Below are 13,473 nucleotides of genomic sequence, written 5' to 3' on the forward strand. Positions count from 1 at the left end.
TATTTACCACTCAATTTCCTCACTTTTTTCCAGACTGCACTCATAGAAGAAGCAGAGGTGATGGTGGAAACATAGTCTCGCCAACAAGTGCGTTTAGCTTCACGGATGACACGGCGAGCGATCGCACGCTTCTGCTTAAAATCAACAAGTCTCTCAGCGGTTCTATTGTACCGGTACCTGCCCCATGCAGCACGTTTCAAACGTACTGCACGAGCACAAGCAGGAGACCACCAAGGCACGCACTTCTGAGAATGCCTGCCTGAGGTTTGGGGTATAGAATGAGAAGCTGCGGTATAAACTGATGTCGAGAAGATGTGTAGGAGCTCATCAATGGAGGATGAAGAAGGAACCTCACTAAAAGCAGTGAGGTGTGAGTAAAGATCCCAATTTGCCCGATCAAATTGCCAGCGAGGGCTACGGGAAGGTGGTGAATAGTAAGGAGAAGTAAGAATGATCGGAAAATGATCACTGTCATGTAAGTCTGGTAGAACAGACCAGGTGAAGTCTAGTGCAGTGGAGGAAGAGCAGACTGATAGATCGATGCAAGAGAGAGTATGAGTACGAGGATCAAAATGGGTGGGAGTACCCGTATTTAAAACATGGAGGGGGTGAGAGGCAAGAAAAGCCTCCAACTGAATGCCACGTGAGTCACAATGAGACCCCCCCCAGAGGAAATGGTGGGCATTAAAATCACCAAGTAACAGAAGTGGTGGTGGTAAGGATGAAACAAGAAAGGCAAAGTCTGGGATAGAAAATGCTCGAGAAGGAGAGAGATATAAAGAACATATTGTAAACCACTTATTCAAGTGGATACGGGCTGCAGTGTAATGCAGCGAGGTATGGACAAATAGTTGACAGTACGGAATATCATTGCGTAGAAGAAGGGCACTTTCATTAAAGGTCCCATCTGAGAAAGGATCCGAAGAATACAATAAATTATAGCCTGAGATAGGATGGAAAACAGCCGAGTGTAATTTTGGTTCTTGTAAGCAAGCACCAACAGGGGAAAACCTGGAAAGCAACATCTGAAGCTCACCCCGATTACCCGAGGCCGCGGATATTCCACTGTAAATAGGCCATGATTGGCGATGAAGAAAATATCAGGAATCTGTAGGTAAAGGCACCTACGGACTAGAGGGGTTAGAAAAGTCAACGTGTGGTGGCATTGGAAGATGTTCAAGTAGCGAAGGAACGGAGCGTTGCGAAGAATGGGGTTGTGAAGATGGAGGAGAGGGAAGAGAAGGAACAGGAAGTGAATCAGTGTCCATTGAAGGTTTAGTCTCTGCAATATATTCTGAAATGGCTTCAAGTGTTTCTGAATTCAAAGATGTATGGGAAACCATATTGGAGATAGGAGGAGGAGGGTGAGTAAAGATTGGGACAGTAATGGACTGTACCAAAGTAGAGGGGGAGGGAAAAGTGTAAGGGACTGGAGATGAAGTGTGGGGGGGGACAGAAGAGGTAGAAACCTGGGAGGTGACAGAAGAGGGAGAAACTTGGGAGGGGACGGGGGTGGAAGGCATAGTACGAGGAGGAGGGTGAATCTCCACACTTGTAATAGAGCCAGAGAGAGGGGAAGAACTAGGTACAGAGACTGGGAAGGTAACGTGTGGAGGTGGAAGAAGGGAAGGAAGGGGCAAAGAAGATTTGAGCAATGTGGATTTTTTGGACTTCTGAGTAGAGGGGCGATTGGTATTAGGTGTCGTACGAGGTCTTGTCGATACTGGGGCTTGTGAGGAAGGACGCGAAGATGTGAGAACAGACTGAGTTGTAGTCGGGACGTCAGAGCCAAGGACAGCAAAAGGATTAGATGCCGTAATGGCTATGGGAGGGGTAACAACAGAGGAGGCTGCAGAAGATGGGACCCCAGAAGTGGGGGGATGTTTGGAAACACGAGAATAAGAAACACGGGGTAGTCTCCCTTGGAGGCGGAGATGAGTAACTGCCATAGCATAAGGGAGACCTTCTGCCTCTTTGAGGCAACGGATTTCACGTTCATTTAAGTAGACCTGGCAACGGCGGGAGTACGAAGGGTGAGCTTCATTACAATTAAGGCAAGATGGAGGTTGACTGCAAGATGTATTAGAATGGTTGTCGGCACCACAGACTGGGCATTCGGCCATAGATCTGCAATATTTCGCTGGGTGACCAAAACGCCAGCAATTTCTACATTGTTGCGGTGTAGGTATCACCTTTCGAACTTGTAACCGATGTCCCGCGACATATACAGAGGACGGGAGTTCTCGGCTGTCAAAAGTTAAACGAGCCACATTGCAAGGGTAACGTCTCCGCCCCCGGGCAGGAAGGACATAAGTGTCTACTTTGAGGATTGGGAGATCCTGGAGTTCCAGCTGTTCAAAAATGTCATTGCCACATGACTGGAAATTCTGTTGGACTATGGTATGGGGCAGAATGACAGTACCACTACAAGAATTGAGAGAAAGATGTTTTTCAATAGTGATAGGAGTAGTATCGATATTCGAAAGGAGAGAAAGATCATGAGCTTGGGTAGCATTCTGGACAGTGACGATGCGCGTACCGCTCTTGAGAGCGTGAAATGAAATATCTCTGCCAACATGACGCAGGAGCGCTTTGGCAATACTATGGTCAGAAAGGTAGGCAGAAGAAGAAGTTGGTCTTAAAGTAAAGAATTTAGTCCATTGTGTGGTCCGAAACTGAGCGTGGAGAGGGAGTGCTTGACGTGTCGGTCGTTTCCGAGTAGAATGGGAAGGTAACGACGGAGCATCATCAGGAGATTGACGTTGGCGTTTAGGAGTAGGACCGGAGTTGGTCCGGCATGAAATGGGTGGGCGATTCGAAAATTGCCTTACCGTAGAGGGAGAAGCCGGAAGCATAGTCAAAGGAGAGCGGAGTTCAGACAAATCGAAGGAGTCAGTCGAAGCCCCGGTACCTGAAGCGGGTGAGGAAACAGCACCAGCAAGAGGTACAGGGGCATCAGGAGTGTCCGAAGAGTGGTCTAAACACAAGGCAGGGTCAGAATGGGGTGCGGTATCAAGAAGGGGCCCGGGGGTAGTGGTTTCATAGACTAGGGCTGCCATGGTTAGGTTACTCCTTTGCTTTTTGTTTTTAAGAAAAAAAAAGAAAGAAGAAAAGAAAATAAAAACAAAAAAAAGAATAAAAAAAGGGGGGAGCGGGGAGGAATAGTTCCCAGGAGGAATGAAAGGGCCGGAAATCTCCCTCCGCGCCCAAGAGGACTCGACACCGCTAGTAGCGCAGATGCAGCATGGAACCCGTGCCATACCCTACCCTTCATGCCAGTAAACCAGCAATCCGGGATAGCAACCTCACATCTGCCGAGCTACCTCGGTGGACAAAAGAGAGGGCGGCCGGATATCCGCCACAAAGCATACCTCCTTCAGCCACCACCCCCGGAATCCGAAAGGTGGCTTCCAGAGATACACCCGTCGCCCAAAAGACACCCAAAGCTACTCCGGGATACCGGAGAGGGATCGGGACATCCCTAGGCAATCCAGATTCCACGGCAAACTACGCCACCGCCAAGAAACCTCAACGGAATGGGATCGACCCCGGTGTCCTTTCCCCTACCTAGGAACTAGCGCGCCTGTGGGAGAAATCACGAAGGCTAAAAAGAGGAAGGGCAAAAGGGAGGGGTGAGGAGGAGGAGGAGGAATGGAAAAAGGGGAGGATGGGATAGGGGAGGGGAGAATGGGGGGTAATTAGGTTCGGTCTGAGGAAGAAGACCGACAGGGCTAATTCCTCAGACCAAGAGCCTCTTCACCACGCCAAGGAGCCCCCCTTGAAGAGGGGTTCTTAAGACGAGTCTTAAATTGATAAACAGACAGTATTTCTTTTATATTCACAGGTAATGAATTCCAGATTTTTGGGCCTTTTATGTGCATTGAGTTGTTACATAGTGTGAGATGGACACGAGGAACATCAAAGAGTGATCTCTGTCTTGTGTTATGGTCATGTGTTCTGTTGAGGTTGGTAAGGAGACGTTTGAGGGGAGGGTTTATATCCGTATTAAGTGTTCTATGTATGTAGTAGGTACAATAATAAGTATGGATGTTTTGTATGGTGAGTAGGTTTAGAGTTTTGAATATTGGTGGAGTGTGCTGCCTGTAGTGGGAGTTTGTTATTTTAACTGCAGCCTTTTGTTGGGTAATTAATGGTCTGAGATGGTTTATTGTTGTTGAGCCCCATGCACAAATTCCACAGGCGAGATAGGGGTAAACAAGAGTGATATAGGGCCAGGAGGGCTGACTGTGGAACATAGTACCTTATCTTCGATAGTATGCCTACAGTCTTGGAGATTTTCTTGGAAATTTGTTGTACATGTGTTTGAAATCTGAGACTTATCAAGGTGGAATCCTAAAAATTTTCCCTCTGAGCTTTGTGATTGGTGATCAAGTTTAATTAATAGATCAAGAGCCCCTACTAACATCAGGGAATCTCCCGTGAGGATTATCTTAAGGAGAAAGAAAAGTATCTTCTAAATACAAAATGACAAAGAAAAAAAAACGAGAGAAACCTGAGAGGGATAAGAACGTTAGAATGTTGAAGCAGCAGAAGGACGATAAAGATAGAACAAGGAAAACAAATGAAGATTTAAATTAAACATTGCACAGAAAAATTATTATATAAGAAGTCTGAGACAATGAGGAAATAGAGGATGCTAGTTAAGGGCGAATGAAATGCTGTTCCTCACCCAGCTGTAAGTAAGTCTCTAGTGGAGACCTGCCGTACTGGTCCACCTCCATGTAGATTGGTTGATCGTAGCCTTCACTGTAGTCCTGGCAGGGTGAGAGCGTTCATGTTACGTCAAGGGCACAGTTTGAAGGCAGGAGTATCAAGGCTTATAAATAACAAAAAGGCACAATACCGTGACTGGAACGATACACAAATAACCCGCACATAAAAGACAGAAGCTTACGACGACGTTTCGGTCCGACTTGGACCATTGACAAAGTCAATGACTTTGTCAATGGTCCAAGTCGGACCGAAACGTCGTCGTAAGCTTCTGTCTTTTATGTGAGGGTTATTTGTGTATCAAGGCTTATGATATGGTGAAATAATTATCTCGCGTTTTAATATATTAATGAATTTTCTAGGTAAATATATATTACAAATTTATATAGCCCCCAATAAATAATTTTAAATAATAGCTGACTTATTTACCACCAACTCTCAAGGTAACAAGTGTGCGCGCGCGCTTGCCTGGCTACTTGGAAGGCTGATCACCGGCAGAGTCTGGAGTCGAGTTCTCGTGATTGGAGGCGGTGGGGCAGAGGTAGGCAGCGGTGGAGGCGGGGGGACAGAAAAGTTGGACTGGCGGATAGGCATGCTGGTAGTACGGGTCACACACTCATCCCTCACCCACGACTTACCACTACCACCCCTACACTCACCACCACCACCACTATCCCTGTCCTCTCCGACATCCAGCTTGTGCTGAGTAAACTGTTGTCCCGCTGACTGCAAGGTTCTCATACTGGCCAACATTGCTGACAGAGCAACTGTGAAGGAAATTTTAATTTGATTGCTCGAGGGTTAGTAACCCAGGATAACCGAGTCATGTCTGGCTGTCATCTAAGACTTATTTCTACTGGGGTTCTTTAATCCTCTCCCCCAGGATGCAACCTATACCAGTCGTCCAATAACAAGGTATCTCCTTACTGCTGGGTAAACAGGGACAGCAGGTGTAAGGAAACATGCCCAATATTTCTACCAATGTCGGGAATCGAACCCTTGACTCCCTTTCCCCAGTCTAGCTCGGACGACTGCTAATAGAGGCTCTTGAATTAGACATGTGCAACTCTTGGGTATCTTTATTGAGGAAACGTTTCGCCACACAGTGGCTTCATCAGTCCATACAAAGGAGAAACTTGAAGAACAGGAGAATGAGGTAATCAGTCCCTCAGCCTTGAGTCGATCAATCCATCAATCTATTCAAGATTGATGGACTGACTACATCGACTCAAGGTTGAGGGACTGATTACCTCATTCTCCTGTTCAAGTTTCTCCTTTGTATGGACTGATGAAGCCACTGCGTGGCGAAACGTTTCCTCAATAAAGATACCCAAGAGTTGCACATGTGTCTACTTCAACATGTCGGTTCTCTGAACCATTCATCTACAATAGAGGCTCTGTTAGTAGTTGTAGCTTACAGAGCTATGAGAGGAAGACAGAGAAGCAGACATCATCTCGGTTGGCTCGTGTTCACAGATTTACATACTAACCTTCTCATAAGCTTCTTGTTCTAACATTCTCAAATGATTCTGGATTATCATCCCGTAGGATTAACTCAGGATAACCCCAAAAAAAAATTCAGTGGGCTATCCTTGGTTAAATTCTATATAATTTACTATATAAAACTACTGCAAATGTTAAAATTTTTATAGAAGAGCCTAATGAAAAGTTGTTCTTCCTGGCCATTTAACTTACGAGGTTAATAATCTGAATTAAGATTTATTTAATCACTTACATGAAAATCAGTTGCATATTTAATGATTTTTATCACTGTTAATAAAAATAAATATGTCATATACTGTACATGATCAAAAGAGCCCAATGTATTTTTTTTTATATTTTATTTAAAACATTACAATACAAGGTGGAAATTATATTAAGGTACACAAAAGGGGTAAATCACAAATTCCCAATTCACCCTTACAAAAATGAGTACAACAGACAAAAGTGTTCTGACAACCTAATATCACACACCATATACACCCAGTTATACCAGAGTTATATACCTGTGAAGGCTGAAACTTTTGACAATTTCACCCCCCCCCCCCGCCAAATATAACCATTCCCAACCTGATTACATCTTAACTTAACATTAAAGGATACACAGGAATTACACTATATGCCAGACTGGCTTCATGAGGTCATTCTAGGTGTTCGTGGCTCACTAGGCTGTTTAGATACAGTACGCAAGAACATACATAGTATAACCTAGTAAAAGTCTACATATATGCTGCTATGTATGATAAATTATGAAATTGTATTTATGTGTACCTGTACCTGAATAAAAATTACTTAAGTCGGTGACTTATTTCCTCGGCTCACAATGAGGAACCAAAGTTCGATCCTCGGACAAGTGAAAACAATGGGTATGTTTTTTTGTTTGTTTATTTATTTTTAACCCCTGCTGTCCCTTTTCACCAAGCAGTAAGCACCTGGGTGCTAGTTTGTTGGTGTGGGTCGCATCCTGGGGAAACGAATTAAAGGTGTGGAAAATTGCATTTATCTGGATGTAACTCATAATGTACATACCAGTAAATAACAAAGATAATTATTATTTATCAATTAGACAAGTAGGAATTTGGGACACCTAGGTCGCAAAAAATGTCCCCCTTCGATACCTACCACTGTCATATCCACAAGTTGCTCTGGACCTATTAATTACAAATGAAAAATACATCACCAGGAATGCTGGTAAATATATAAATTTGTGGACTGTATATTAAAAATAATAAATGATTATAGATACACATACATAACAGAGAATATCTTAATCATAACACTCACCAATTTGACTGAAGATTAATGTGTCATGTACAGGACCCCCCCCCCCTTTTGCCTACATTTATGAAAATTCTACTGGACAGAAATTAAACAAATTAGACAGCTTATCTGAGGTTCCTGGAGTTGTCCTGTCCTGTCGCCTGATATCTCAAGTTATGCAGGAATGCATATCCACCAATTTCACCTCCTATTTGAGAGGTGTCAGCCCAATTTTAACCTCTAGAGCACGAAAAATTCTTCCCATTTCACCAACGTTCTAATACAAATTCAAACAAAATGGCGACTCCGTCTGCGCAGGCGCAGGTCCAGTTTCCCATTTTCGATAACATACTTCTTTTAAAAATACAATATAGGGCATCTATTTACCTATAAATTACCGTATTTCCGGAAAATATACAGTATTTTCCACAAAAGGATCCCTTCCCCCTCCACAGTGGAAGTAAGATAATCTAATGGGCTTCTAACTCGCTGGGTTAATAATCTGAGCAAAAACTTCATCTGCGTTCTTCAGATTAATAATTTCAATAAAATCTAACTTTTTTATTCACCAATATGCAAACAAGAACCTAAAGTACCCCGATGGAAATAAGTCACTGACTTTTATGGGTTATCCCAGGTTATTTACACATATGCTGCTATGTTTGATAATCTATGTAACTATTTGGGTACCTGTACATGAATATATACTTATTTTAGATATTTCAGTCATATTAGCAAGTTTCCCCTACGAGTGTTCTAATTTTCTTTGAGAGTTTCTACTTTAGAGAAAACGTGTAATATTTATCCATAACTTAACTATTAGATATTTTATTTATTATTGATAAGATTATAGGGCAAATATGCAGCTGATACATTTTGTAATTGACATTTATGAAGCTCGTCTCTCGAAATATCTACAAAGAATTTATATCAGTACGGTCATATAAGCAAGTTATTGGAAAATCTGCTACTTATTTTAGTCTGTAAAATATATTTGTTTTTAATTAAACCTAGTCTTATAAGTAAGTAAGTAAGTAAGTAAGTAAGTTTATTCAGGTATACACAAATACAGTTACATAGAATTATCATACATAGCAGCATATGTGTAGAGAACCTAGGATAACCCAAAAAAGTCAGACAGAGTGACTTATTTATCACCTTAAATTGCCCTGGTGTTCCTTTAGATATCACCTAGGTAATTACATTAAGCACATGTGCAACATTTGTGTATTTTTATTGCAGGCAATAATGGTATCTAAGTGTTGTACTTGCGTCTCATTAACTTGGCGGTATTGCATACTATCACATGATTAAAAAAAAATTGGTCTGCCTTGGTTGGTCATCAGGAAACTCCTAAATTATAAGATTAAAAACAGACCAAAACAGTAACAATGAAGCCCGGGTGTTCTCTTGAAGTGGAGAATTATTAATGAAACTTGCAAATGCTTAAAACTTCTCAGTGGGATAACATTAAGTAGCACAAATAACACTTCTCTTCCTTGTGTTGCCCTTCTACTATCCAGTGTCTCAGTTTTCACCCTCATTCTTCCTATACCTGGTTTCTTCCTTCTTTCCCTTACTCTTCTAAGCTTCAACTATCACTCTCATTTTCATTTGATTTATATTTTCCTTCTTTTCTATGTTCCATCCCTCTTCCCTGTGGCTCCATCCCTCCCTATGCCTTTCTCCTTGGTTCTGATCCTTCCTCCATCTTGGCTTCCTTCCCTAAATAACATACCGTCATGGCTGCTGGGTCGTTGGAAGGCCAGACGTTCTTGCATCAGCTTCCTCTGTCTGCTGCGCTGGCGTCCAAGAGTGCTTCTCCTGCAGCTGTTTAGAAGATACATCTTGTTGAATATTTTAAATACAAGCAAATTTAACATTTCGGTTTACACAGGCTAAGAGTTACTAAGTACTTGCTTTTAATCCTACCTCACCTCTATGGTATACGACCACCCCAAGGGATGCCATCCACAACAGTAACACCCAGGTGCCTACTTACTGCTAGCTGAACAGAGGCACATTGGAGAAAGTCTTTTCAACCCTGGACTTGTTACAAGGGTTTTGGCAAGTCCCTCTTCACGAGGACAGCCAAGAGCTAACCGCATTCTCCACTCCTACAGGTCATTATCACTTCCTCCATATGGCCTTTGGGTTACGATCCTCCCCTATCACATTCTCGAGGCTCATTATTATTATTATTATTATAATCAAAAAGAAGCGCTAAGCCACAAGGGCTATACAGCTCTCGAGGCTCATGACTAACATTTTTAGAGGTCTCATAGGTAATGCACTTATGGTGTACTTATGGTAATGCACTTATGGTGTCTAAAGACGTGGATGAAAAGACTTGATGTAGTACTTGGTAAGCTTGAAGAAGCCAATTTAAAGATCAAACTGTCTAAATATCAATTTTTCAGATCAGAAATCAAGTTTCTTGGTCACATAGTCACTCCTAGAGGGGTTACGACTGACCAAAGTAAAGTAACTGCAGTACTAAATTTTCCAACTCCCACTACTGCTGATGCTGTAAGATCCTTTGTGGGCTTAGCAGGTTTTTATAGAAATTTCATTACCAATTTTTCTTCCATAGCTGCTCCTCTAACTGAGTTGCTTAAGAAAGATGTTCCTTTCGTTTGGACCTTCCATCAAGAAAGAGCATTCCAAACTTTAAAAGAAAAGCTAACATCTGCTCCAATTTTGAAATTTCCAGATTTTTCTAAGCCCTTCTATCTAACAACTGATGCTAGTTCAATTGGCATAGGTGCCATACTAGCTCAGAAGACTGATACCAAGTACAATGCAGTTGCATTTGCTAGCCGAGTCCTTAGGAAGGCTGAACGTAATTATACAGTAACTGAGCAAGAAGCTTTAGCAATAATATGGTCTTTCAAGCCCTTCCAAGACATTTATCAGTACTCTGTTCATGTCTTGACAGACCATGCTCCACTGATACCTTTATTTCAGAACAACCTACTGGAAGGTTAGCGAGATGGACCTTGACTATCCAAGAGTTCAATCCCACCTTTGAACACTCACCTAGTAAATCAAATGTAGTCACAGATGCTTTATCACGACATGTTAGTATAGTAACTGCAGTCCCTCCATTTACTGCTGAGGACGTAAAGAATGCTCAACGAACAGATCCCATGTGGTCTGGTGTGATTCGATTCCTGCTCCAGGAAGATCTTATTCTGACTGTGAAGCCACCAGCACCCATCAGTGACTTTGTCATGAACCAAATATTACTGTATCAAACAGCCGAGTTGGATACTCCTAGCAGGAGGGTATACCAGTTAGTAATTCCACAGTCACTAGTGAATGTATCCTTACAGCTAGTTTACGATGTACCAGGGGCTGCGCACCCTGGTATGGATCGTTCAGTAAAACAAACCAGATTGAATACTTTTGGCCTCTTATGGCAACTGATTTTTCTGAGTATGTTAAGAAATGTAGTGTCTGTATGCAACAAAGGTAATGTTAATGGTCCTAATCCAATCCAGGTGTATCCAACTACTAATGAACCGTGGGAAAGAGTTGTGCTAGATCTGTTAACTAATTTCCAATGTTCTGTGTGTTATGGTAGACCATTTCACCAGATATTGCGAGTTAGTTCCTATTGCAGATAAGACTGCAGAGACAGTAGCTAAAATGTTTAAAGAAAGCATTATCTGCAGGCATACCACCCCTAGGTTCCTAGTAACAGATAATGGAGGTGAATTCTGTAATGAGATTCTTGAAAATTTGTGTACCTTGTACAAGATTTCTAAATCCACCATTGTTTCTCATCATCCTGCCAGCATTGGGTTAGCGGAACGAACCAATAAGAAAGTATTTGATGTTTTGAGAGCCACTATCAACCCCAACAGTGAAACTTGGGATGAAGTTATACCTGATGTGCAGTGTGCCATAAATTCTGCTTAAAATGTTTCTATAGGTGACATTCCACATTATGCATTGTACGGTGTAGATAAACGTTTGCCTTATGAGTTGCTATATTCTAATCCGAATACAAATTACAACCCTGATGATTTCAGAGCAACTCGTACCAGCCTAGCTCAAAGCATCTTTAGAAGAATCCATGAAACACTTCATAAATCAACAGCAGAATTTACAAGAGTCGCAAACACTCGAGCAAAGCCATCCAAAATCAAAGTAGGTTCGAGAGTTATGCTGACTAACTTTAACAAAACATCTGCAATGCCTAAGCTTGATCAAAAGTTTGTTGGTCCTTGTCGAGTAGTTGAACTTATCACTGGTAATAAGTATAAGGTTAGAGAAATTAGTACTGGTCAGTATAAAGAATCGCATTTAGATCACATGAAGTTAGTATGTGATGATAATGATGTTCCAATCCAGACTAATGTGACAGACTGACAATCCTCATGATCCTGTACTCTCTACCTCTAATTCTCAGTCAATCAATCTGAATGTCGTTATTCCCTACATACACGACAGGTATTGAGAAATCCTCAAGTATCATTTGTAACTACCAATTCAGATTTGCCTCAAATACAGCATGAGTTAGCCAGTGCATCAGAGTTTGATCCTCCCAGAGATGACACCCATTCTGCATATGTCAATCTCACCCTAGCAGAGTTGGGGTTAAATGTAAATAACCTGTATAGATGAATAATTACAGTATCAACTTATTAATATTCAAGATTTTTTTTTTTTGTGTATTTTTTTTGTGGCTGACCAGCTGGGCTGTGGCTCATATGTTGGATTGTGTGCAGCCAGCAGTAACAGCCTGGTTGATCAGGCCCTGATCCACCATGAGGCCTGGTCACAGACAGGGCCGCAGGGGCGTTGACCCCCGGAACTCTCTCCAGGTAAACCCCAGGTCATGTTCCCTCTGAATTCTGAGATTTAACAGTTTAGATTTGAGTGCATCAAGTCTGCTTTTTCTGTTAAACACTTCTTTCTCTGTACACATCCTTCCTCAGAATCCATAGATCACATGAATACCGATCGATCGATCAATTTTTTTTTATCATTTCTATTGTGTAATCTCAATGTTGAGTCTCATTCTATGAGTTGTGCTATATCATACCTTGTAATGCATTATGTTAGCTTCCATTCCAATATTCTACTTATGTATGTTATAATGTTCAGTTGTTGTGTACTTTGACATTGTATAGAATCAGCCCAAGCCGTACGCCTGCCATCTCTAGTTTGTATAGCTGTATGTCGGGATGACATACGTTAGCATCGCTGAGCTCTCAGTAGTACCAGTTCCTAGTAACCAGTTGCCAGTAACCAGTTAGCAGTAGTACGACTCACTACTAACCGTCTGTGTGAATTGCTTGTTATTCACTGTTCAGCTAACTTAGTTTGTTTTGAATGCCGCTACCCTCTGAGGCACTCGGCAAGCCAGTTCAAGTAGAGGCGTTAGACAGGTGGCAGGTCAAGGCTTGGTGCTCCCCCTATATTCCACTCAATATACTAGAACATCCAACGTGTTATTACCCAATCCACGTTATCGAACCCCCATATGACAGCTGAACAGGGGTAGCAAGTAATAATAAATATTTCTACAAATGCATGTTCAATATATACAGGCCTATCTGACATTAATGACATACTACTATATAGAAAGCACCTTGTTCTGCAGAGCATTTTAGGCAAATTAGGTCAATTTTGACCCAGGATGTGACCCACACGAGTTGACTAACACCCAGGTACCTATTTTACTATTGGGTGAACATGGACAGCAGGTGTAAGGAAATGCTCAATGTTTCCATCCTTGCCGGTAATCGAACCACGGACTCTTAGAGTGTGAAGGGAAAGCTTTGCCTACCAGACCACTGGCCACATGCCCAAAGGGAAACACGCCCAAAGTTTCTACCTGTGACAGGAATCTAACCAGAGGCCCTCAGTATGTGAGGTGGGTGTTCTACCAACTGAGCCAAGGGACATCTTTAAAGCTGGGCTCCTGACACCAACTAGAAACTCAAAACTGCACCACATTTTGATAGAGGA

At 42.2% G+C, this 13,473-nt stretch overlaps 1 protein-coding gene across 4 annotated transcripts in view; it reads right to left on the reverse strand.

Moving 5' to 3' along the window:
• Nucleotides 1-13,473, reverse strand: part of LOC128692209 (uncharacterized) — a 52,712-nt gene that overhangs the window by 15,521 nt on the left and 23,718 nt on the right. For all 4 annotated transcript variants that reach the window (XM_070096467.1, XM_070096464.1, XM_070096463.1 and 1 more), the window contains 3 exons: nucleotides 9,230-9,321; nucleotides 5,200-5,498; nucleotides 4,691-4,775 (listed from right to left, as the gene is read on the reverse strand). In XM_070096467.1, coding sequence (XP_069952568.1) covers nucleotides 4,691-4,775; nucleotides 5,200-5,498; nucleotides 9,230-9,321 — 476 coding nt within the window. The remainder of the gene's footprint in view (nucleotides 1-4,690; nucleotides 4,776-5,199; nucleotides 5,499-9,229; nucleotides 9,322-13,473) is intronic.

This window comes from Cherax quadricarinatus, chromosome 53 (assembly GCF_038502225.1).
Source record: "Cherax quadricarinatus isolate ZL_2023a chromosome 53, ASM3850222v1, whole genome shotgun sequence".
NCBI lineage: Eukaryota > Metazoa > Arthropoda > Malacostraca > Decapoda > Parastacidae > Cherax > Cherax quadricarinatus.